Source organism: Mastacembelus armatus, chromosome 3, assembly GCF_900324485.2.
Source record: "Mastacembelus armatus chromosome 3, fMasArm1.2, whole genome shotgun sequence".
NCBI classification, from domain to species: Eukaryota; Metazoa; Chordata; class Actinopteri; order Synbranchiformes; family Mastacembelidae; genus Mastacembelus; species Mastacembelus armatus.
The window spans coordinates 17,142,606-17,169,047 of NC_046635.1; the positions used below are offsets into that span (position 1 = coordinate 17,142,606).

General features: G+C 42.7%; 2 protein-coding genes across 4 annotated transcripts in view; one reads left to right on the plus strand and one right to left on the minus strand.

Annotated features, from left to right (window-relative positions):
• Window positions 1–545: 545 nt before the first annotated feature.
• Window positions 546–10,345, plus strand: kif28 (kinesin family member 28). Its single transcript, XM_026293073.1, has 27 exons — window positions 546–620; window positions 1,366–1,557; window positions 1,801–1,851; window positions 1,984–2,136; window positions 2,288–2,323; window positions 2,477–2,596; window positions 3,362–3,469; window positions 3,605–3,759; window positions 3,835–3,946; window positions 4,021–4,088; window positions 4,241–4,383; window positions 4,472–4,593; window positions 4,798–4,888; window positions 5,317–5,377; window positions 5,676–5,799; window positions 5,894–6,029; window positions 6,111–6,229; window positions 6,358–6,465; window positions 6,602–6,694; window positions 6,912–7,043; window positions 7,118–7,188; window positions 7,392–7,526; window positions 8,195–8,361; window positions 8,996–9,090; window positions 9,236–9,368; window positions 9,564–9,679; window positions 10,012–10,345. The coding sequence occupies exons 1-27, from the start codon at window positions 546–548 to the stop codon at window positions 10,168–10,170; spliced, it is 3,075 nt and encodes a 1,024-aa protein (XP_026148858.1). The 3' UTR covers window positions 10,171–10,345.
• A 126-nt stretch (window positions 10,346–10,471) lies between these two features.
• Window positions 10,472–26,442, minus strand: part of LOC113122103 (frizzled-3-like) — a 33,672-nt gene continuing 17,701 nt past the window's right edge. For all 3 annotated transcript variants that reach the window (XM_026293076.1, XM_026293078.1, XM_026293077.1), the window contains exons 3-11: window positions 22,598–22,794; window positions 18,087–18,389; window positions 17,693–17,855; window positions 17,116–17,415; window positions 16,603–16,854; window positions 13,922–14,070; window positions 13,420–13,534; window positions 12,760–12,923; window positions 10,472–12,659 (exon numbers count right to left, since the gene is read on the minus strand). In XM_026293076.1, coding sequence (XP_026148861.1) covers window positions 12,437–12,659; window positions 12,760–12,923; window positions 13,420–13,534; window positions 13,922–14,070; window positions 16,603–16,854; window positions 17,116–17,415; window positions 17,693–17,855; window positions 18,087–18,389; window positions 22,598–22,794 — 1,866 coding nt within the window. In that variant the 3' untranslated portion in view covers window positions 10,472–12,436. The remainder of the gene's footprint in view (window positions 12,660–12,759; window positions 12,924–13,419; window positions 13,535–13,921; window positions 14,071–16,602; window positions 16,855–17,115; window positions 17,416–17,692; window positions 17,856–18,086; window positions 18,390–22,597; window positions 22,795–26,442) is intronic.

The window sequence follows — 26,442 nt, forward strand, 5'->3', positions numbered from 1 at the left end:
GCTGAGCGCTTACTCTGTTGGTGCCTCAGATATCAGACATCCATCACTAGTTTTCCTTTTTAAAAGGGAACCTTTTAAATGTCATGCTATAGACAATATTAAAAAATGTAGCTGTTAGTGTTACATTTAATGTCAGAAGTTGATATAAATTGTAGATACAAGTAGGTAACAGCCTTGTGTAAACTTAACTCACATTGCCCAGGGCTCAGTTCCTACTCAATAATTTAAAGTGGCAGAGAGGTGGAAGTAAAACCAGCCTTATTTCCACTGCTCCAATTCACTAAAAACATCAGAAGAGGAAAACTTTTTTTTTTTTTTTCCTAGTTTATACTGAAGTGTTGAGGGTCATATCCACATTTCTACAAGCAAACTTTTCACCTCATCACATATTCAGTAAAACCTTGAGGCATTTGTAACCGCCTATTTTCACCAACAGCCTGTTACAATGCCCTGGTTGTGTCGGCGTGTAATTTGATGCAGTTCTGTGCGAGGGAGTCCATCACTCAATTTGCTAGTTCCCTGTGTTGATATCTGCCTGTTGCACCATGAGGGCTAAAGTCTCAGACATGCACAGCAAGGACTGCGTCAAAGTGGCCGCCAGAGTCCGACCATTCAACAAGGTCAGTGTTCAGTCATTTAGTAGAATATGTGCTAATAATGGTCATTTGTAAATAGTATGTATTTTATAATATTTCTGTTTACCTGGTTTTTGCAAAGTATATATCTTAATCTCTCTTCAAAAAGAAATTTCCCACTCACCTCGAGTGTTCCGATTACGACGGGACCACTGTTACCTTCACTTTCCACATCTTTTCTAGCTCTTCTTTTCGACCTTGGTATATCTCGAATTTCTCATGTTCCTTCTCTCTGATGTTGCCGTCACTTGGCAGGGCTACATCACTACAGCCTTGTTCTCCTGTTTGTCCACCACTATGTCCGGTCAGGGGTTTGTCCTCCCATGATGTCCCCCCATTTCCTGGGGTTTCTGCTTCCTAAGCACACCATCACTTGGGGCCATCTTCCTAATGTACTTATGGATCTTAACTGTTTCATCCTGGATAGTGATTCTGATGCTCACTAGTCTGTGGCCTCCTTCCTTACACTTGTGTACAGTCTCAGGATGGTGGATTTGAGGTGAAGCCCTCCGTGCATACTCCGCAGGACCCTCAAGCTCCCAGGCCTCTGGTAGAGGACCTAAGCTTGAAGGATAATAATAACCACCTCTAGTGTTGTATGTTTTGTCATTGTGGCCTTCTTCCCAGCCTCATATCTTCCTCAAAATCAAATTTAAATGTGGTAATGAAGTGTCCCCTCCGTGGCCTTGTACTCTCCACTCATCCTCTTCCATTTCCTTCCACCGTTCAGAGAGAAAGAGATGCAGGCAGCTGCTGTGTTGTCTCCATGGTGTCGAGCTCTATCACCATTCAAGACCCACGGGACTCTCAGAACTGTCGCTCGTTCTGCTTCGACTATGCCTACTGGTCACACAGTGGCTTCATGCGAGACCACAGCGGCCTGTACGTTCCTGAAGAGCTGGGCTCACGATACGCCGATCAGGTCTGCTTCAAGCTATCACAGCAGAACAGGCTAAGAAATAGTTCAGTCATTATAACCACCAGAACATAGTGGCCACTGTAGAATGAGAGCAAAACATTGTAGAATTACAAAAATACAGACTAGGCTGTTGATTAAAAAAGGAACCTGTAATGAGAGGTGAGTGGTGGTGTTTCACTTTGACAAGACTGGGTGTCAAGGTCCATACATATGTTTTGAAGGTCACAGAATCTTTTCTGTTCCCAGGACAGTGTCTTCAGGGATCTGGGAGAAGGAATATTGGTAAACGCACTGCAGGTAGTGATCAATCAATGCTGAACTAAGTAGTCTTATTTATATTATGACATTTGGCTGTTTGCGCACCCAAACGTGTTTATGTCTGTGTGCCTTTGTTGACATGGATACTCAGTCCTGAAACACTGTCTGCAGGGTTACAATGCCACACTGTTGGCCTACGGGCAAACTGGCTCTGGGAAGAGTTACTCAATGATGGGCTATGGGCCTAATAAAGGCCTTGTGCCTAAACTCTGTGACCAACTCTTCCAGGCGATTAGAGAAAACCAGGAAACAAGACAGTGTCAGGTAAAAAAAAAAAAAAAGTGAATGTATTGGGTCCCCTGTTCTGTAATGGACATCACCATTTGACCTCATAGTGTCCTCATAGTGTCCTGTTCAGGAGTGTGGTGGTTGGAGATGGAAATTCTTTTAAATGTATTTGTTTATGTCTACACAGGCCTTTTTCAGTATGCTGGAAATCTACAATGAGCAGGTAACAAGTAGCTACTTTGCTTCTTGTGAAATTTTCTCATTGTTCACTTTTTGTTTTTTGTTTTAGATCTGTCTACCTTTTCTTTCTCTGGAATGACATCTTTGTGTTCCCTTCTTCTTGTTGTAATATTTTTGTTCTCTCCTCTCTGTCCAGGTGGTTGACCTGCTGTCCCGGGGGTCCCGTACCGCAGGCGGGCTCCGAGTTAGAGAGGAGCAGCAAAGAGGCTTCTATGTGGAGGGTCTCCGCACAATACCATGTGACAGTGCACCTCAGGTTAAGAAAGAGATCAAAAGTATATATGGACAGTGAGGAATCTAGATACTGAAATGACTGAAAAGAAATCAGTTTATATTGCATTGCATTGGATGTTATAGTTAACTGTGTCTTTAGAGCGCAGAATCCCCAGTTGATTCATTTTATTTATGTTTCCAAGTTACGTAATAACAACAATAAATGCAAAGTGTATTGAATGGAATAGAATAGCATAGAATAGAGTTGCTTTTATTGTCATTGTATATAAAACAACAAAATTTCTAGGCACAAGGTGAAGACATCTCTAAGAAATAGAGGAAATAATAGAATTAAAAATAAATAAATAGGCAAGATCAAAACTCCTCAATAGTGCAATGAAGGCATACTGTGAACTTCATTTCTCATTGTACATATTGTGGTTATTGCACTTACTTGCATAGATTTACAGAAACCATACATGCCCATGCTCACACACATACACGACCTCACACATGTACACACGGCATTCACTCACTGTATTTTAAGCCAGCATTCAGTATGATGATGGCTTGAGGGTCAAAACTGTTCAGAAGTCTGCTTGTCCTTGTTTTCTGAGTATTGATCAAGGGTTTCCTGTTAATTTTATAATCATACAATTGTTAGAACCTTTAGGAAGAAAAATAAGTTTAGAAGATTTTTGGGAACATTTCAGATATATCTCTGTATGTCATTTACTGTGTTTCATTTTGAAACCTATAAAGAAAAAAAAAAAAAAAAAGCATTTTCCATGATCTAATGTTCCTCTAGGTGGAGCAATTGATGGAACAGGGGATCAGGACACGAACAACTGCCACCACTCATATGAATGCCAATAGCAGTCGCTCACATATGATCATCATTCTCCAGCTTAAACAGGTAAACAGTACTTTTGTACTGTATTTTGCAAATATTTCTGTCCATTCATATTCACATTTGCCTCCAGTTGTACGGGTGTCTCTGTGCCTTGAAATGTGTCTGCATATCCTCAAGTCTTATACAACCTCTTGTCAGATCTTTTCTAAAGAGAACATCACAAAGCAGTCCAACATCAATCTAGTGGACCTGGCTGGCAGTGAACGTCAGCGATCAACTGGGTCAGAGGCCGACAGGCTCAAAGAGGGCATGGCTATTAACCTGAGCCTCACCACCCTGGGCAATGTCATCAGGTTGGACAGCAATTAAATTAAATGTATTTTATTTGCTTGGTCATATTTTCCACATCCTCTCCTACTCTCTTGCAGTGCCCTTGCTGATGTGGCAGTGGGTAAGAAGGTCATCCATATTCCTTACAGAGACTCAGTTCTCACCAAGTTGCTGCAGTCTGCACTGGGTGGCAACAGTCGCACTGTTATGGTAACAGGGCTGTCCTTAACATTTTATAGAAACCTAACCCTTTGTGAGTGTTTACCTTACCTTTTTTTTTCCAGATTGCCACATTGAGCCCTGCTGATATATGCTATGAGGAGTCTCTATCAACCCTGCGCTATGCTGAGAGGTAGAGCACAGTGTAAACTACTAGTTTCTTAGCCATCTCTCGTTTTTTTTTTTTGGACCTTTTTCTTCTTTGTCTTTTCTTTTGTCTTGTTCAGTCCTTTCCTCTGAACCCATTTGCACCCCTGTTGTCCCACTCCTTCCCTGTATCTTCAGGGCAAAGCGGATCCAGAATCGGGCTGTGGTTAATGAGAGCCCCACTGAGCGCTTGATTAAAGAGCTGAAGGCTGAGAACGCCAGGCTGCTGCAACGACTAAGTCGGCTGGGCCAGGAGGGACGCAAAGCTAGTGACGAGACCAGTAAGAATCATTCTTAGAAAAGACAAGAACTGAGCAGGAGAGGGTATGACATGCATGTCCTCTGAACATGTATGTCATGAATATTCAGAAGAGCTTCGTCAGCTGCTGACTCACAATGAGCTTCAGATTAGAGCCATTCAGACAATGTGGGAACAACACCTCCAGGAGGCGCTGAAGGACTGGGAGCAGCAATATGCTAACATCACACAGGTACACACACAAATACTTAAGAGATGCACATGCACGAGTTTTAGATGAGCCTCAGAAAACACACAAACACCATGTAAATCTACTTGGTAAGGTTTTGGAGTACAATTACTACTTTGCACATGTGGATATTTTTTTTTTAGCTTTTCAATGTCTTTTCTTATTTTCAGCTGCTGTTCATAATCTCTGTTTCTCCCTCCCTGTTAGGAGAGGAGGATGATACAGATGCATCCCTACATCCTGAACATCAACGAGGACACTCAGCTGTCAGGGGTCATCAAGCTTTTCATCCAAGAGGGTGTGTTTATCTGCATCTTTGTTCTGAATAAATGTCTCACTCTAATTCAGTTTTTGAGAGAGGCACTGGGTATGGTGAAAACCAGAAAGTGGTAGGCTTAGTGGTTAGCACTGTTGTCTCACAGCAAGAAGGTTCCTGGTTCAAAACCTGGCAGGGTTTGCATGTTCTCGCTGTGCTTGTGTGGATTTCCTTCCACAGTCCAAAAACATGTATGTCAGGTTGATTGGTGATTCTAAACCTCCCATGAGTTAGTGTGAGTGTGTGAGGTTGTTTGTCTGTATGTAGCCCTGTGATGGACTGTCTTTCACCCAAAGAGAGCTGGGGATAGGCTCCAGCAGATACCTGTGATCCTAAATAGGAATAAGTGAGTATAGATAATGGGTTATTTGTGTTAGTGCATTGATTACCCACCATTATTACTGTTCTAGGTGAATGGGACATTGGCCTGTACGACTCCTCTCCAAGGTCCATCTCTATCAAGGGCTTAGGGTAAGTTCTCATGTGACTGGTTCTCTGTTTCTTCACTCCACCTAGTGTATGCTGGGATAGGCTGCAGGTGCTTGGGGCTTGTGGCTATTTTTAAGAATAAGCAAGAAAAGGAAATTATATGTCTGGTATGAGCTTGCAGGCTTGTCTAGAGGTTTAGTAATGTTGACATACAAGTATTGTTTATTAGATTTGTCTGTGTTTTTCTGTATCTCAGTTTATACACACTCACTTCTGTGTGTGTGTGTGTGTGTGCGCGCGCGCGTGCGTGTGTGCACGTGTGCGCGTGTGTGATGGGTAGGATCCAGGAACGTCATGCCGTGTTCAAGAATGAAAAGCGCCAAGTAACACTTACACCACTGCCAGGGTCAAAGGTCATTGTCAATGGTAATGCTCTGTCCCAGACAACTGAGTTACAGCATCTGGTGGGCCTCAACACAAACGTCATGACATGACTGCATGAGCTGCTGCTGAAATACACACACAAGACGTCTCATAATTTCCTTTGTCTCCCCATAGGACCGTCTCATCTTTGGTTCCAATTGTACCTACCTGTTCATTGGTTTTCCCTCTGAGAGGGATGGGGATGACTGGAGTCGCTATGACTATGACTACTTCCAGTCTGAACTGGCTGCTGCTGAGGGCATCCACCTGGGTGAGAGGGGTGATCAGTAGCTGCAAGTAAAGGAACATTCTTTTTTTTTTGGACAAAACTTTTTCATGTGTTTGCATTTAGGTGAGTCCAGTGCTGGGTCCAGTCAGACAGACCCCAGTCTGCTGGCTGTTTTCTATGACTACATCAAACTGATGCCTATGATAGCCGAAGCCAACCAGATGAGCCAGGAGCTAAACAAGGTAACACACTGCTAATGTAATCCTCTGTTTTTCTGAAAACTTATTGTCTTTGAGGTAAGATGTTCCTATTGCCATTATATTTTATGTATTCAAAAGTTCTAAACATCTATTGTCTCCCATGAATGTAGGGGGTGGAGTTTAAGCTGGAGATCAAGAATTTGGTGCTGTCAGATTCAGGTGGTCATGATCTGGAGAAAGAGATTGTTGTCAAAGTCACCTCTGTAGGAAGCAAACAGGTCGGTTTCTGTCTCCCTTTCTGTGTCTTTGGGTCTCATTCGTACCATTCACTTTTATAATTCCTGTTTCAATTTAGGTTTGAGTTTCTCTAATTCTTTTTTCTACATTTCAACTACTTTGACACTGCCACCTCAGGTGTGGATGTGGTCGAAGCCTAAGTTTGTGAATCGTAAATTTCTGATGGAAGAAGTCTATCAGCAGCATCAGGCTGAACAAAGTGGAGACAATGTAAGTAAATAGAAAAAAAGAAACACTGCTTATGATCACATAATCAGTGTAATCTCAGAGTGCTTTGTTTTTCTTGTAAGTCATTCTCCACATGCGTGTTATTATAACTTGATGGAATGAGAGTCCAACTTCGAACATCTGCAATGAAATTGTAAAATGTCAACACTAACTAACATCCATGGATTTACACATCAAAGTCAGAACTCTGATTTTTCAGGGGGTGCCTACATCTGCGTTACCCAGAGATAAAGACCCATTTTGGGATCCAGTGGAGCCTTTGCTCCTGGGCACTGCTCACCTTTGGCTTCAGCCTTTGGCTTTCCGAATCCCTCTGGAAGAGCAACTAGAGGTACAAACACAGATCCCCTGACAGTACTCAGATGGCAAGTGACTACAGAGTGATGACTGATAATCTGTTTGCAGGTGTTGGGCTCAGAGGGTACAGAGGAGGCTATTGTGCAAGCACAGCTGGTTCCCTGCAGCACCACTGGACTGTAGGACACACACAGACCTTTGTTGGGACATTACATTGACTTGCATTCATTTCCTGGAGACTTATCCCAACCTTAACCATAACCACTAACACCCTAACCCATTTCGTAACCTAGTCATTCACTATGTTTAAACGAAGTTATATCTTAGAAAATTCAGTGATTTTATAATTTTATATTAATAAATTGTCTTGTTCACTTTCCAGCCCACTGGGTGAAGATGCCATCCTGATTGATCCGTCTGAGTTACTGGGTCGACGACTGGACTTCCAGGTGGCTTTGGAACAATGTTGCGGTCTGCGCTGGATAAGAGAGGCCCGCAACAGAGGGATTCAAATTGGGTGAGACATACTGTACGGGGTGACGTGTCGAGCCATAGAAGACACCAAAGAGATTTGAAGGGAAGGACACGGGAATTTCTGTAATAAATTATATCCCAAGAACTGGAGGTCAACATAGACTATTACATGGTATATGGGTTGATACATGTTGGCAGGGTCAAAAATGAATTTTATTAGTGTGAAGAAAAGAGTAAATTTTTTGGTTACAAGCGACCTTGATGGTCAAAGTAAAGATTTTAAATGTAATATTTTTCTTACCTTTTTGTCATTTTCTGTGAAACTGAAACAGGATGTTTTTTTTTCACAGTAGCTTAAAAGTTACCATCACCTGATGATTTAGTGACATCAGAAGTCTAGTGCTGCCATTACTTTCACCACATCACTTAGTATGTTTAATGGATGTGTTGAATAAAGACATGAAACATCATGACTGTTAGTGTTTTATCAGCTTAGAAATATTTGTTGATATTTGACTGGAAAAGATCAAATCACATTTCATGACCAATTTATGCAGAAAATCAGGAAATTGTAAAGAGTGCCTTTAGTTTTTCTTGCCTCTATGTTTTCTGTGATGCAATAGGTTGAGAGTGAAGTGTCATAGTAGAAATCAATACTGCTGTATGTCTGAGCTGAAATACTGTACTTCTCCTTTATTCTCCCTCTGTTAGTTTCCGGTTATTTGACTGCAGCCAGCCTCTTTACACTCCAGCTGTGTGGCACAATGTCAACCCTCTGTTGGATCACAGAGTCCACTTCGCCTCCCTCCACACCTCCCAGCGTCTTTTAGACTACCTGCAGAGCAGTGCTATTGTGCTGGAGCTCTGGGGCCTTCAAGGTGAACAAGTCGAAACAAATGGATATTTCAGCAATGCTGTCGATAGTTTTAGAGGGAAACACAAAGTGAGGCGGTGTAGGGTGAGGATGTGGGTATGTACTTAGTATATATCTTACAAGCTTAAGTAAAAATGTATCACAAAATATGCAAATATGAAAGAAATATCCATTCATGCTCTATACCACTTTAGCATTTAGGTTCATGGGGCTGAAGATTGCAAGTATATGACTGCTGACGCACAGACTCACAGCTACAGGCAATTTACTGTACAGTCACCAATTGCTATAACCCCAAACTGCATGTGTTCGAAATGTGGGAGGAAGTGGGAGTACCCAGCGAAAACCCATGCAGGGGAGAACATGCAAACTCCACACAGAAAGGCCCTGGGTTCAAATCTTGTTCACATCCAGAAGCTTCTTGCTGTGCCAGTTGTAACGACTGTGTCAGAGTTTTAAACAAATATATTTTGCATCTTGCAAAAGCATCATTCTACAGTGTTATCTCATTTCACACAAGCAGCTGAGAATGAACTATGATTTAATTTTTAAAACTGAGGTTCATCTTGCGCTTAGCTTTGTGTCAAGAAATTACTATGTTAAATTCATTATTATAAATTTTGGATTTCTGTCTCAAGAGGGTTGTTCAGACTTGACCTCAGCTCTGGAAGGAGTGAGGATGACTGCAGGGGGGATCTTTATCATCGACGAGGCAGGCCCAACAAACACTGCAGTGAGTTTGGTGTTGACTGCTTCTAAAACACTTATACATACAAAACGCTGATTTCTTGAAAAAAAAACTGAAAAAACTGATTGGTTCATCAAAACCAAATTTTCAATCATGATGCATGATGTGCATGTTTGTGTGTTTGTTGCAGACTGTAGATTCTGCAGAGCTCAGCTGTTCAGTCAGAGCACTTCAGCAGAACTTGCAGGAACTAAAGAGTGTTAATGAGTCACTGAGGAAAGAAAATCATAGCCTGAGAGAACAACTCAGCACAGTCAGGAATGGTAAATACACACACAAAGGGTGGGGTCAGTTTTCTTATCAGTTCACTAAAAACAGATCTACACTTAATCTTGCAAAAGTAACATAGGTTGGACATAAAAATTATGACAAATGACAAAATATTCACATTCATAAAATTGAAAAAAAAGAATTAGAATTAGTTCTTTCTGATACATTCCCTTTTCCTATTGTTCAAGTTCGGCCTGTGCGTCCCAGTTGTGATGCAGAATTTGCTCGTGCACTCAAGGTTTTCTACCACAGTATGACCTCGGCCAGGGGTGAGCTGCAGCGTCTGTGCAGACGCAGGCCCAGTGTACGTATCCATGTCTGTCTGCAGCGTTAGTAAGCATTAATATAATACAGCTTTGTTAATATAAAACCACTGACAATTAACTGTGTATTTACAGGGACTAATACACATGGAGAAATGTGACAATTCCATTTTTAAGTAATGGAATTTACAAATCTGGGCACCTCCTATTTTTGCTAATTAAAAATGATTTTTTTGGGATCATTTGGAAATGCACTGTAATACATTAAGTACAATGAAGAGTCCATTACTATTATTAAGCTCTGGAACATTGTGCATGGTTGAAGTTAATTTTTATGGTGACACTTCCTAATTTCTGCTGTGTGTGTTTCCAGGAGGAGTCTGACCTGTTGGGGCTCAAGCTGTTTGTGGATGAGCGCAGTCGTCTGCTGAGACATTTCTCAGAACAGCTGGAACAGAGCGTCTCCACACTCAAACAAGATGTTGCTGCCATTGTCCGCGTGAAACGGGAACGATCAGGAATCCGGTCTTGACTAAATGCTTGCCCATTTTTACAGGTAGATGAATGTGTATGGTTATTCTTCATTTTATGACACCATAGAGATTTCTAGTGTGAAGTGTGAGTAGGGTGATGATATTGCCATTTGCAGGTAGCTGTTTCAGCTTTCTCTGAGCTTTGTATTATATGTTATTGCTACATTATTATTGGTCACATTTGTCATTTGACACAATTTGATCTCTTTCTTTTGTGAAGGACCACCAATGTTTTGTTTTTTTTCTGTAAAATGGAGTGTACTCAGATGTGGTAATGCAAAAGTGATGACAGAGAAATACTGAGGTCTATAAAAAGTTTATTAGACTACATGTAAAACAAGCATCTATAGTCCAAAACTGAAAATAAATTAAACAGCAAATACAACTCAAGTTTTAGAATTCACAATATTGTCTTTAAGCTTTCATTGATAATGTGTCATATTTTCAAGCTACACAGCAGACATCAGAATCAAAAGGTCTCTTCCTCATGTCTGTGTGTGGGGACCTGATAAGAATGAATAATTTCATCGGTGAAGAGGAGAGATTTTGCTCTCATTGTGTTGAGTTTAATGACATACAGTAATATCAACTACAATCTCTCACTGAAAGGCTAATTCAGTGGGAAAAGCACAATGGTAAGTGGTTGTAAGTAGTCCTAACTTGCAATGGTACAGACAATCGCTGTAGGTCCAAAAAAAGATTAGCGTGGGCACATTTACAGGAGGAGAGGCAAGAAGGCGTGTGTGAGGCAGCTTAGTCATCACACCGGACAGAAAATGTATCTACTTTATCTACAGACAAGCTGCTGGTCATATGAAACTTAAAGCGGGTATAGACAGATGGAGGGAGCAGCAGAGAGTGAGCTAGATACATGGGATTAAGAGGTAGACTGGAAAAACACGAAACCACAGCTGTGAGCAGGCAGACCATGGACTATAAACAACCTACTGATGTATGCATTAGGGACAAAGGCAGAATGCATGTCCAGTTTGGGCTAAATTTTACAGAAGTTCAAATTCTTCAGAAATGAGTACAATTTCTTACCAAATGACTTTATGTGCTGAGTTTAACTTTTTGTGTTTCCATAAGCACCAAATGTATGTGTGCATGTACAGGGAAGGCTGAAGGAACAGGTGAGGTAGGTTAATTGGGTCCCGAAAGACAACATTTATAGTATTCCTGAAATGTGATAAAATAAATGTGGGAACATGGAAATCACAATGATTGAATGTTTCTTTGATTGCCAATCATCTCCACCTCTTTAGGCAAGTTTGCATTAAAAAAAAAAAAAGGACATATAATTACAGGCCATGTACAGTAGCAGTTTAAGTACATATCAAGTAAACCAGTGAAAATGACATACACCAAAAAAAGCACTTTCTCCCAAAAATACACAGATGTGACAGATTTCAGAACAGAAGCACTTTTATCTGTTGCCATTTTTAAAAGGGGAGGAATGAAGTTTAAAACATGACAACTCTCATACTCGCCATTGTGAAGCTTTCAGCAGCAGACGCTATTCACAGTATAAAAATATGTCACTAACCACAGAGAGGTCCATGATTTCACATTAGGCTAATATTTGTCAGCCTCTGAAGCCGCACCAATATAAACAGCATTCATTAAGAGCTGAAGTTAATGACAGGCAAAGACTGGGAATAATCAGATCAAGCTGAAGTAAGTCAAGGTTCATGTCAGACATGGGGGGGGGGGGGTTAAAAGCAATACTCTGCAGTATTCACATATTTAGCAATACTCATGTAGGTCCTCCAAGATGATTATTTGGAACTAATGCCACCATAAGACAAATGATGCTGCTCTCAAGATCATTCTGGTGTCCAACTTTCAAATTCAGATCTGATGAATCATACAGGGTACATGCATAGGAAACAGATTGAATCTAAGCATTCTTCTCAAAAACAGACACTGGCCTCTCTTTCCATGTCAGTTCCTCTTTACTTTCCAGTGCTAATTTGAGCTTTCCCTGAATAATGTCTTGAGAGGTGTCACTGATTTCTCTGGAGTTGTTAAACTGCTGTTAAGTTAAGTTAATATTAGATAAACATACTTGTCCGTCTTACAGTAAAACCTAACTGAATTTAAAAGTTTAGTTCATTGACTGAATTGTGTTAGCCTTTAGCCACACTGCTCACCAACAACTACAGCACTTACTGGTACATTCTCCATCTTAAACAGATGCATATGAGCCAATCTTACCTTTACAAGGCATTAAACAGCATCCTCACAATATGCTCCTGTGAAGTTTCAGGCACTGGTGCCATTGTTCTCTGTGACCTGGCTCTCACTTGCCATGGTTCCATGGGTGATGAATGTAGCTGGGGCCTCAGAAACATTTTGCCGGCTGCTGTGCCTTGACTGGCTGTCGATCTGATGGCAGCTGCTGTGAGAGGAAAGTGGGTGGTTGAGACGTGACATGCTGCCATGGAAACTACGCTCCTCTGCACCTCTGTAAACCAAGGCATCACTCCTGATAGGGGAGGAAAAAGAAATGAGAGGCAGGAAGAGAAAGACCAACTGACGTCATCTGACAGGCGGACGGGCACAGCATTATAGATTTCCTCTTCTACCTTTCATCTTGAGTGTGGCGCAAGCTGCCATGGTAGCTGGCCTTGCTGTGGACACTGCTGGCTTTACTCCTGGTGGAAGCAGGGTGGCCGTGGTGAGTTCTGATTGGTTCATCAGGGTCATCCAGGACAGCCAAGTGTGTGGAGGAGGCGTGAGTGGAGGTACCCTACAGGAGGATGATACTATAATTGCTAACGTTTCCCACTTCAACACAAATTTGTCCACAACATTTTTTACACTTTACTGAAGCCTATGTGGATAATGTTTTGTTCACTTAAAACCCACATACAGCTTTGCCACTTGAGAACCTTCAGGGCCTCATCCATAACTATCAGACTACAAGCTGTCTTGGGGCAATACACAGTATTGAGAATAAAGGTAAACTTTGAAACAGTGCCATCTGGGAAAGTTCAGTATGACCAATCATGTTTTTCAAAAATGCCAATATTTCACAAATTTTGGGGTATGTAAACTTCTAGGCAGGACTGTAAATGCTTATATTACTAGATATTCCCCAATATTCAGTTATACACTGGACAATTGAATAAAAACTGACATTAGGACTCAAAGAGATGTCAAATCACTGAATTTACCCATATCCTGTTACTTGTAGAGCAATAATTGCTGCTGCAACTGATTTACCTCTGCAGTGTTTGTCCTACCTGAGTTGATGTTCCTCTGGATTTCCTAATAATGGGGGTGTTGGGTTCACGCAGCAAAGACTGGGCAAAATCTGGCTGCTCTTGCAGTACCTGGCGAGACTCATTTACGCCACTACTGCAGAGACAAAAATGAGGAAGGCAGATGCAGGAGGTTTAGGGGAGGAGACAAGGGGACGATACAGTGGAAAGACCAGAGTTTAAGGGGCGGGCAGAGTGGCAGGCACAGAATGGGAAAAGCAAAATGAACAACAGAGGAAGGAGACATGGTGAAAGCAGGGAGAGAGTGTAATTAAAAGAGTCCAAAGAAAAGAAGGATGGGGTGGTGGAAGAGACAGAGAAGAGGTGGAGAGAAGAAACAGCGGAGCAGAAGGAAGAGGTGGTAGTTTGTTGTTATTAAGGGAGTGAGAAAAAACTCAATTTAACAACATCAAGACATCGGTGCCCTAGTAAGCATTTGGTGTGAATGGGAATGAAAAGATGCGAAAGGTATCTCTCGTCTTACTCTTTGTGTCTACGTCCATGCAGGAAGCTGGCCCACTCAAAACAAGTCTTCTTGCTGCCCACCCAGAAAACAGAGGGAATCCCCACCACCAGCATCATCAGGTATTTAATTAAGAACAAAACCAAGACTGGTCGACTGGTCTGCTCCACCTGAAAAGAACAGATAGTTCAAATATTAACTCCATAAATTGATTGGATTGAAAAGCAGAGACAGAAAAGAGTAAGACGAAGAGAAGTAAGCTGGAAATCTCCTTTTATAAACCAACAGCTGAACTGCTGATATACAGCGGCTGCAGCTGCTTTCTTCCTGTTGGACACTGATCTTTGGTGCAGGATACAGTGTCCTCCACCAGGGGGCAGGAGGTCACAGCAGTTCTGCAGGTCAAGCGGGATCACAGTCAATCATGACTACAGTTTGAGACATACTCTCATTTTATACAATGGAAATTCCCCCAACATTTCTCAGAACTCTACATATTTTGAAACAAACTAATAACTATGAGTTTCAGAAGTGAAACAGAGAGCAAATCTGGGGCATGTGCAGTTACATATTTAAATGTGAGATGTACAGTATTTATTTCATTATTTAATTTTTTTCTTTCTGAAATTTAAAATGAGCTCTGAAATTTAAAACGAGCTATCAAGAGCACAGAGCAGAAAGCAGCACCCTAACAATTATAAAAATAGCCAAGGCTTTTGTGAACAAACTAATACACCCAATACAATCAGTTTAATATTTTTCTATTGTTATCACGTTACTGATTTCACAGAGGCAATCAAATGTATGTTTTTGTAGTTTAGTATGCAACTCCAATTGGCCTTCAATTTCAGTATTTTTTCAGACTTTCTCATTAAAACTAAGATTAAAGATTAATATATAAAGAAACTATTCACTGGGTATTATAGCACTCACGCCATCTCATGCTGTTAGACAGCTTAGGCGTTTCTTACTTTTGTAAGAACCAAGGGCCAATAGAATAGCTAAGTATTAATTAGCTTTATTCTGTCCCACTCAGACAGAATGCCTCAGATTTAGGTCAGTGAATTACATACAAATGAAGTCATTTGTACTTGAACAATGTGCACAGAATCTTTAATTATAGCCCATACTGTAGCAATATTGAAATTCCACTGATAGAAAAAGATGTTAAGGTGGTCTCAGTTCACAAGCTCTCACACATACAGCTACACACATGAACATTAACAAGTAACATAAGCACTTGTATCTGTCTCCACAATCTCTCTTTAGTCTGTCCCAAATTAGCCGTCTCTAGTCTAACCACTTTCAGAAAACTCTCCTTTGTGATCATGAGCAACAGCAACATAAACACTTCACATCTTATATTTTATATGTGAAAGTAATAAAAAGCTTTCATTGCCATGTATTTACAGTATGTGATGCACTAAGCACATTTAACTGTTACATTCGATTATTAATTTAGCACCAGACTGTCAAAGACAGTCACACTCCCACCTTTCTTCATAACTGCTACAAAGACCTCATAGACTACAGTCAGCAGAGCATGACTGAGCAAGCCCTGAAGCCCTGAGAGAGAAACACCACGACAGAACGAGAGAGGGAGAGCAGGGGGGTGGGAGGGAAAGAAGTGAAAGATTAAGTGTGTGAGAACCAGCTGAGAGAGAGAAAGACAAAACAGAGACAGCAGCTTTGTGTGGAGTTGGTCCTGAGAGCTGCATTAGCTGAACTAATGATGCATACTGCACTTTGCTCCCTCCTCTCCACAAATACCTACCATTCACTCAAATATACACCATCTCTGCTGGGTTATTTCTGTTGTAGTAACGCCCAGTATTTAATTATAACACTGCACCCTGGAGCCCCTGTACACCCGGGACAGGTCACCAGTCCATCACAGGGCCACATAGAGACAGACAACCACACACGCTCACACTCACTCCTATGGGCAATTTAGAATCACCAATTAACCTGATACAATGTCTTTTGGACTGTGGGAGGAAACCGGAGTACCCAGAGAAAACCCATGCATGCATGGAGAGAGCATGCAAACTCTGCACAGAAAAGCCCCTGCAGGGACCAGGGACCTTCTTGCTGTGAGGCAACAGTGCTAAGCACTAATCAATCATGTTGCTCCCTGTAAGACAGACAGCTGTGACAGAAGTACTGCTGGCTGTATTTGTATTCAGTGTCAAACATCTTTACCAATGACATACTTCCCTTCTAATTAGTGATGCATAAGCGTAGCAACATTGCATGGTCTCACACACTTTCTCACTTTCCTCTCAAGCATAGCAACATCCATCCATCCATTTTCTAAACCCGCTTATTCCTTAACCAGGGTCACAGGGATCTGCTGGAGCCTATCCCAGCTCTCTTTTGGATGGAAGGCAGGGGTACACCCTGGATAGGTCACCAGTCCATCACAGGGCCACATATAGACACACAAAGACAAACAACCACACACACTCAGACTCACTCCTATGGGCAATTTAGAGTCACCAATCAACCTACATACATGTTTTTGGACTGTGGGAGGAAACCCACGCAAGCATGGGTAGAACATGCAAACTCCACACAGAAAGGCCGGATTACAAACCCACAACCTTCTTGCTGTGAGGCAACAGTGCTAACCACTCAGTCACAATGGCACCATAGCAACATTACATGGTCTTACACACTTTTTCACTTTCCTCTCTCTGTACCTTGTATGGGCAAGGGATGTGATAGTGTCTGCAGTTTGCCTCCATCCATGTTGCCTCCCAGAGGCTCCGGTATGTGTGTTCGTACAGGTAGCACCCAATCACAGTCAACAAGGGGACAAGATAGAGCACAGAGAACACTCCCATTCGGATCATGAACTTGACTAGTTTGGTCTGGTTCTCCTTCTCTAGAGGGATCTCCATGCGCACCCGGTTCAGAGCCACAATGCCCACTAACAGGAGAGAGACACCCACCTGAAGAGAGAGAGACAAATGAGACTTAGTGACAGATTTAGTTGAACTTAAATTGTTTATAAAAAAAATACATGATTGAGAGATCTAATTAATACTAACAATACACCCTCTCCATCTCTCCAGAATTACAGCCTACAGTGCATTCTTTTATCATTTCATTCACTCTCCTAAGAATCTGTTCAATCATTCTTCCAACCTGCCATCCTACTCATCACTTCTTTCTTTCACCCACATACTCACTTATCTTCTGACTCTACTCACCACCACGTTGAGGCAGAGCGGTGCCAGAACAAACCACCTCAGGGCATCTATGTCATACAGCCCTATGAAACACACTCCACTGATCCCATCTCCTTCAATTTTGTTCAGGGCCAAGAGGGTGACAGTCAGGGCCCCTGGGAGACCCCAGGCAATGGCATGGAAGAGGAGGGCTTTCTTCTCAATGGCCTCGCTGCCCCATTTAGGCACAGCAGCCAGGAACCAAGTTATTGTCAGTATGACCCACCACATGCTGCCGGCCATCGTGAAGAAATACAGGACCATGAAGAACAGTGTGCATGCCTGAGACAGGACAATGGGAGCAATAACTTTTGATCATGTCTTCACCAGAATCTATAAGATTTTTGATGTTTTTAACCATATCCATTTGGTTTACATTTTCATATAAATGTATGAAACAGCAAGCAGTATACATCTACACAGCTAAAAGGGGGAGTGTACAGTATTTGAAGCAAGAGTACACAGAAAGTGATGTTTCACTGAAAATTCAGATGAATTGGTGCTAGAGTTTAATTAATTTGTGTAGTAACGCTGAATAGAAATGAACTGAAGCTCTCACCTTGTTGTGTGAGCCTTGTGTTATGGTTGAAGCTCTGAACTCAGCTGGGCTAACTGTATTGCATGCTACCCTGTCTTCTAACAGGAACCCCAGGAAAAACACAAGTGATACCATGACGTAACATACAGCGTAGAAGATGATTGGTCGCTCGGGGTACCGAAACCTAAAGGAAGAAAAAAAAAAACCAATCACTTATTTAATAGTGAATTCTCTTTCCATTCCATTCTAAATAATTTAATACATTTTTCTATGCTTTTTCAAATTTTTTATGCAATTCATCCACAACTTCCTATATAAACTGTGCAAACAGGAAATGTTTACACACCCCTAATATTAGATTTTTTTAATAATATAAATCATGCTAAGGGTTGGATTTCTTTTCACCCTTTCAGACCTGGTAACATCAATGAGAAATGTTAGGAAGGTGAAGAGTGTTGCAGACAGGCAGACAATGGAGACGACTCCAATGAAGTATCGGATGAAGGTCAGCTCCTGCTGATTGAAGAACATTGAGGGACAAGGAGCAGAACAGTCTTTTCTTCCCATAAAAGTGTAACCCAGCTCTTGGTCGACCTTGAGCTCTCTGGGGCACCAGAAACCATAGTCTCTCTGGACTGTCATGGATGACTGGTCAGTGGGATCAGAGCCTGTTAGCAAGTCCTCTGCACGAGGATAGGGTTCATCACAATCTGGGAACCTGGAAAAAGAATGATCAGATCATGTAGCTCAATCTGAGATCAACTTTGCCAAGTGCTTAATGACATGGGTGAGCAAATTATTAGACATACCTCATAGTGTATTTCAATTCATTTAGTAAGATCAAAAACTACAGCCTCCAATCAACACCTCTCTAAAACACTTCTAACATAAACTGAACAGTATATGCTTTGTGAAGGTAGGATTTTATTGCAAGGCTGGTTAATTTTACCTAAGTGTACCCCATAAAATGAGTGTAGAAACAGGTACAACATGGCCAGAGTTAAACTGAGACGTAGAAAGTGAGAAAAGAAAGAACCCCTCCTTGAACCTTATCGTGGTGGAGGGGTTTGAGTGCCCGAATGATCCTAGGAGCTATGTTGTCCAGGGCTATATGCCCCTGGCAGGGCCTCCCCAAGGCAAACAGGTCCTACGTGACAGACCAGATCAAGAGTGGTTCAAACTCCCCTTATGAAGAGAACAGCAAGGACCGTGACGTTGCTTGGTATGGCGAAGCCGAGACCCCACTCTGGAGCCAGGTCTGGGGTTGGGGCCCGGTGGCGAGCGCCTGGTAGCTGGGCCCCCCCCCCCCAATGGTGCCCAGTTGGGCAAAGCCCGAAAGAGTGACGTGGGGCCGCCCTTCTGTGGGCCCACCACCCGCAGGAGGATCCATAAGAGGCCGGTGCTCTGTGGATCGGGCAGTGGTCGAGGGCGGGGACCTCGACGACCTAATCCCTGGATGCTGAAACTGGCTCTAGGGACATGGAATGTCACATCACTGGGGGGGAAGGAGCCTGAGCTTGTGCGGGAGGTTGAGCGGTACCGACTAGAGATAGTCGGGCTCACCACCATGCACAGCCTGGGCTCTGGAACCCAACTCCTTTGAGAGGGGCTGGACTCTCTTCTACTCTGGAGTTGCTCGCAGTGAGCTGGTGCGGGCTTGCTCACAGCTCCCCAGCTCAGCGTCATGTGTTGGAGTTTTCAGCCCATAGGCCGAAAACTGGGGGGGGGGGGCTCCTACTGGGGACGCCATCATTCTGTTGGGGGACTTCAATGCTCACGTGGGCAGCAACAGTGAAACCTGGAGGACTTCTGGACTTCTGTGCTAGTCACAGTTTGTCCATAATGAACACCATGTTCAAGCATAAGGGTGTCCATCAGCGCACATGGCACCAGGACACCCTAGGCCGCAGGTCGATGATCGACTTTGTAGTTGTGTCATCTGACCTTCGGCCGTATGTCTTGGACACTCGGGTGAGGAGAGGGGCAGAGCTGTCAACTGATCACCACCTAGTGGTGAGTTGGATCCACTGGCAGAGGAGAAAGCGGGACAGACTTGGCAGGCCCAAACGTACGTTGAGGGTCTGTTGGGAACGTTTGGCCGAATCCTCTGTCAGAGAGGTCTTTAACTCCCACCCCCGAAAGAGCTTCAACCAGATCCCAAGGGAGGCTAGGGACAATGAGTCCGAATGGACCATGCTTTCCACCTCCATTGCTGACGCAGTGGCTAGGAGCTGTGGCCGTAAGGTCTTGGGTGCCTGTTGTGGCAGAAATCCCCGAACCCAGTTGTGGACACCGGAGGTAAGGGATGCCGTCAAGCTGAAGAGGGAATCCTACGGAGCCTGGTTGGCTTGTGGGACTCCCGAAGCAGCTGACGGGTACCGTCTGGGCTGCAGCATGCTTGGCCCGGCAGTGACGGAGGCAAAAACTCGAGTATGGGAGGAATTCAGTGAGGCCATGGAAAAGGACTACCGGTTGGCCCCGAAGACATTCTGGCAAACTGTCCGGCACCTCAGGAGGGGGAAGCATTGCACTGTTTACAGTGGAGGTGGGGAGCTGCTGACCTCGACTGGGGATATTGTCGGACGGTGGAAGGAATACTTCAAGGATCTCCTCAACCCTGCTGACACATCTTTCATAAAGGAAGCAGGGGCTGGGGATTCGGAGGCTGATCCATGCATCACCCAAGCCGAGGTCACTGAGGTAGTTCGGCAGCTCCTCTGTGGCGAAGCACCAAAGGTGGATGAGATCTGCCCCGAGTACCTCATGTCTCTGGATGTTTTTGGGCTGTCATGGCTGACATGCCTGTGCAGTATCACGTGCTGATCGGGGACAGTACCCCTGGATTGGCAGACTGGGGTGGTGGTCCCTCTTTTTAAGAAGGGGGACCAGAGGGTGTGTTCCAACTACAGAGGGATCACACTCCTCAGCCTCCCTGGGAAGGTCTATGCCAGGGTGCTGGAGAGGAGGATCTGGCTGGTGGTCGAACCTCGGATCCAGGAGGAACAATGTGGTTTTTGTCCCGGTTGTGGAACACTGGACCAGCTCTATACCCTCTTGAGGGTGCTCGAGCTACTGAATTTAGAGGTAGGCTGTTTTGATAAAGCTGCAGTTGTCATGAGTTCAAAAAGAAGAAGCATAAAGAGGAACTGCCATTTTGAGTTATGCTCAAAATTGCAGGTTGAGTCCTAAATAATCATACAGTACACATTATATACAGTGGGTACGGAAAGTATTCAGACCCCTTTGTGTCATTGCAGCCGTTTGCCAAAATCAAAAAAGTTCATTTTATTTCTCATTAATGTACACTCAGCACCCCATCTTGACAGAAACAAACAGAAATGTAGAAATTTTTGCAAATTTATTAAAAAAGAAAAACTGAAATATCACATGGTCATAAGTATTCAGACCCTGTGCTCAGTATTGAGTTGAAGCACCCTTTTGAGCTAGTACAGCCAAGAGTCTTCTTGGGAATGATGCAACAAGTTTTTCACACCTGGATTTGGGGATCCTCTGCCATTCTTCCTCGCAGATCCTCTCCAGTTCTGTCAGGTTGGATGGTGAACGTTGGTGGGCAGCCATTTTCAGGTCTCTCCAGAGATGCTCAATTGGGTTTAGGTCAGGGCTCTGGCTGGGCCAGTCAAGAACAGTCACAGAGTTGTTCCGAAGCCACTCCTTTGTTATTTTAGCTGTGTGCTTAGGGTCATTGTCCTGTTGAAAGGTGAACCTTCGGCCCAGTCTGAGGTCCTGAGCACTTTGGAAGAGGTTTTCTTCCAGCATATCTCTGTACTTGGCCGCATTCATCTTTCCTTCAATTGCAACCAGTTGTCCTGTCCCTGCAGCTATAAAACACCCCCACAACATGATGCTCCCACCACCATGTTTCACTGTAGGGATTGTATTGGGCAGGAGATGAGCAGTGCCTGGTTTTCTCCACACATACCACTTAGAATTAACGCCAAAAAGTTCAATCTTGGTCTCATCAGACCAGAGAATTTTATTTCTCATAGTCTGGGAGTCCTTCATGTGTTTTTTGGCAAACTCTATGCAGGCTTTCATGTGTCTTGCTCTGAGGAGAGGCTTCCGTCGGGCCACTCTGCCATAAAGCCCCGACTGGTGGAGGGCTGCAGTGATAGTTGACTTTGTGGAACTTTCTCCCATCTCCCTACTGCATCTCTGGAGCTCAGTCACAGTGACCTTTGGGTTCTTCTTTACCTCTCTCACCAAGGCTCTTCTCCCACGATTGCTCAGTTTGGCTGGACGGTCAGGTCTAGGAAGAGTTCTGGTCGTCCCAAACTTTTTCCATTTGAGGATTATGGAGGCCACTGTGCTCTTAGGAACCTTGAGTGCTGTAGAAATTCTTTTGCAACCTTGGCCAGATCTGTGCCTTGCCACAATTCTGTCTCTGAGCTTTTTGGGCAGTTCCTTTGACCTCATGATTCTCATTTGCTCTGACATGCACTGTGAGCTGTAAGGTCTTATATAGACAGGTGTGTGCCTTTCCTAATCAAGTCCAATCAGTTTAATTAAACACAGCTGGACTCCAATGAAGGAGCAGAACCATCTCAAGGAGGATCAGAAGAAATGGACAGCATGTGAGTTAAATATGAGTGTCACTGCAAAGGGTCTGAATACTTATATAATTACTTAGATAATTATATAAATAATACTTATATAATACATTTCTGCTTTTTTTCTGTCAAGATGGGGTGCTGAGTGTACATTAATGAGAAATAAAATGAACTTTTTTGATTTTGGCAAATGGCTGCAATGACGCAAAGAGGGAAAAATTTAAAGGGGTCTGAATACTTTCCGTACCCACTGTATATTATATATAGAAAAACAACCACAGCATCACTGTCTGTATTATCTGAGAGGCTTTAGCAACCTGTGTTGGCGTACTGAATTCATTTAAAAGGTTACACACACCTGCTACACTCCATGTCATCTGGCCAGGCAACCCCAAATATCTCCATGAGTTTTTGGCACTCGTCTTTGGTCCGCTGACAGAGGGAGCGACATGGCATGGACACCCGGCCATACACAGTGCACACAGGAGCGTATAGGGCACACAGGAACATCCTCAAGTCAGTGCTGCACACTAGGTTTACCATGGGATGAAAAGGCTGCAAGAGAGGCCAACATGGAGAGAGAAACAGTTCTTCATTCTTCATTTCTATCTTCATCTTTCGTCTTTCCAATGTTATAGCCTAATTTGTAAAAAAAATACAAAATTGTTATTAAACCAATTATGCATGCAGGAAGGAGTGACAGACACTTATAAATTGAACCTGAAATAGCCATCAGCTAATAAATTCACTGCCATGTGTCAATACACTGAACAACACACATACTGAAGAATATATGTTCCCTTGTTGTAGTTGTCTAAAGGTTAGCAAAGCAAGCTTGTGACTTTCAGGCTGCTGGCTAAAATTGCCTATATGATTAGAAAAGATGTTTGTGGTGGAAAGGCCAAAAAGCAAACTTATTTGAAGAGGAGTGAATCTTTGAGCCTTTGTTTACAAAGAGCAACAGCTCTGTGGAGTTGGCAGCAGATGCTCTCCCGAGCGGCAGCAGAAGCTCTTTACAAACCTGAGCCAGCCCTAATTATAAACAATAACCAAAAGGAAATTTTAAAGTCTAACCGGGGTGCCGGCCTCCTGAACTCAGATTGGTGTACAACATAAAAATAATTCAAACAATTGCAGAAATACAGAACAATTCAAAAGCATTTCTACTGGATGTTCTTAGAGGTAACAGTATTGCTTCCTGTTACGTGGCACTCGCTGGGCGTTAAGCAGAACAACAGCTCCAGAGCCCATTGGCTGATTTGCAATCGTTTTGCATGATTGACACCTCTTTCGAAAGCTTACAGCCTATAAAAATGAAGGATAGCCTCCAATTTCAAATAGACAGCTTTGCAATCACAGGAGGCAAACAACCTCAACAAACGTAATGACGCAAAAGCCCAGGTAGAGTCCTACAAAAAGCCAGAATGTCCATGGATTCTCATTGGAATCATTTCAATGTAACATAAAACACTGGAATAGTCGATAGCAGAAGCTTTGTTTATATGAAAACAACTTATGATCAGAAAACAGCAAAGTAAGGTAAGACAAAATTCACAATCATCGCTTCATAATTTCACACTTATTTCTGCAGTTCTTTGGCTGCTGTTGCAGTGGGTTTTAGTGGTAGAGTTTTTGATAAATGGCCATTTAACTGCTTGTTGTTTGAAATGTGTTTTGTTTTTCTAAGATTGGTTTTAGACAGAACACAGACACAAGGCCCAACAGGTTAAAGTGCTGTCATTGTCACTCCCAGTCTTACGGTGGCCGACAAGGGCAAATGCGCTGCAACAGCCAAACGCTGTAAATACAGAAACACTGCACAGGCCAAACACTGCAAATACCGAAAACATATGCAAGAGAGAAATGCTGCATATTCATGGAACGGAAGTGCACCAGGCCTCTAGGGGGACCACGAACTTAGAGATTCTATGAACAAAGTTTGGGTAATTTTTATAGAGGTGACATAAAAATCATTTTTTTCAATACTGTACTTTTATAATACTGTAAAGGATTATTTTTATCAAATAATATAATCAATATCTGTGTATTCAGTGGGTAACAAAACTAAAATTACTAGCAATGACGAGAAAAATCTTGAAAACATCAAACTTCTGTTCGACGTCATTGTCTATTCTATTACAAATGGGGGAATGACCATTCAAAATACTGAAGGGAAACTATTTTCAGTTACACCACTTCCAATTGCCAGTCCAGATCTCTCCCAAAACACCCAGCCAATGAAAATGTTATCCTGTAACACTAACCCAAAAAGCTGACCAGTGAGGACCTAGCCTTGTAACACCTCCCCACATGAGAGTTTTGTGTCAGAGCTGGAACTAAAGATGCCTACACTTAAAAAAAAAAAAAAAACAAAACACTGAAAAAACAAATATTCAACACTGATTACCCATTAAGACTGGGCTATTTTTTGTTGGGGAACAATGGCTTGCAGTGCATACTTTGTTATATGTGTTTGAAAGAGAAGATGATTAAATAAAATATTGAAATATCAATGAAAGGCTATAAAATGTATTTTAGGTAAATTCATTGATATAGTAATTGAAAAATTAAAACGATAGATTAATAATGGAAAAGTAATCACTAGATTGATTACCTGAAAAAAGTGATAGATTAATCAGTAAAAATATAATTGTTAGATGAAACCCCAGTGTCAGAACTGAAACTGAAGTTGACTGCAAAAAACCAAGCAGCAAAACTGAAAAAAAACCAGTGAAAAAAGAAAATATTGTAATTGTAAAACAAATTAAGAGGAATAAATATAAATACATATAGATAAATTATGAAGATAAATCAATTAACTATAAAGACTATCTGAATTTCCTTTTGGGGATGAAAAAGATTAATCTTGTCTTATATCCCATACTTTTTAATATCGGATAGGATCAGAAAATCCTGTTTTCCTCAACAAAAAAATGATACAGCAATCATTCTGAAGAACGATCCCTCTGTCCGTCTGTCTACCTCTCTCACTCAAGCCGGAGGCCATACTTAGCAGAGTAGTAGTTGCTTTCTGCATGAGTGTGTCACATTGTCCAGCAGAATGGAGCCTTTCTTTGTGTGCCCCCATACTAACTCTATATTCAAATAGGAGTGTGACTCCCATTTTGTATGTCCCCATTCTGCTCATTTGTTCCGTGCGTGTGGATTTCATCCGTGTACATTGTGTATGTCCCAGTTCTCGTATTTTACAGAGCTGCAGTGTGCAAGTCAATGCATGTGTGTATATATATCTGTGTGCAATTATTCTGACAGTCAGGGCAATTGCCCCTCATCTCAAACAACAAAGAGAATATTGATATTAAGTGGCTTAACTGTGCCACCCAACAACAGAGGAGGGGGATGGCAATCAGCTTTCCATGGTCGACAACTAAAGAGAATTGTCTGGCATTTTGTGGTCAGTTGTGATAGAAGAACAGTGAAAGGAAAGCAGAAAAGCCTGCAATTCTGGCCTGAGGGTGAAGGCAGACTACTACTAAAAGTTGGAAAGCTGACAGCTGCTGTTGGAAAATGGAAGGGTTACGTTTATTGCCAGAAATTTTGCTTTTGTTTTTTTTTGCCTTATATTCTCGACTACAAGCTCCTCCCAGGTGACCAAGCTCCTCACCTTATCTCTAAGGGAGCACCCAGCCACCCTGCGGAGGAAACTCGTTTCGGCCGCTTGTATCCGAGATCTTGTCCTTTTGGTCATGACCCAGAGCTCATGACCATAGGTGAGAGATGGAATGTAGATTGACTGGTAAATCGAAAACTTCACCTTTCGACTCAGCTCCTTCAGCATTGCTGCTGCACCGATCCGTCTGTAAATCTCCTGTTCCGTTCTTCCCTTACTCGTGAACGAGAGCCCGAGATACTTAAACTCCTCTACTTAAGGCAGGATTTCTCCTCCGACCCCTGGAGTGCAAGCCACATTTTTCCAGCCGAACCACTGCCTCGGACTTGGTGCTGATTCTCATCCAGGCTGCTTCGCACTAGGCTGCAAACCACCCCAGCACATGCTGAAGGTCCTGGCTCAATGAGGCCAGCAGGACAACATCATCTGCATAAAGCAGAGATGCAATCCTGTGGTTCCCGAACTAGACTCCCTCCGGCCCCTGGCAGCACCTAGAAATTCTGTCCATAAAAGTAGTAAACAGAACCGGTTCAGCTATTGTGTATCATGTCTTTTGTCGGATATTCAATTAG

Excerpts from the sequence above, each read along its gene's own strand:
- kif28 (XM_026293073.1), top strand. The coding sequence starts at position 546 with ATGAGGGCTAAAGTCTCAGACATGCACAGCAAGGACTGCGTCAAAGTG. Across the intron at positions 1,558-1,800 it reads GCTCACGATACGCCGATCAG|GACAGTGTCTTCAGGGATCT; the intron begins GTCTGCTTCAAG and ends TTCTGTTCCCAG. Across the intron at positions 5,800-5,893 it reads CAACTGAGTTACAGCATCTG|GACCGTCTCATCTTTGGTTC; the intron begins GTGGGCCTCAAC and ends GTCTCCCCATAG.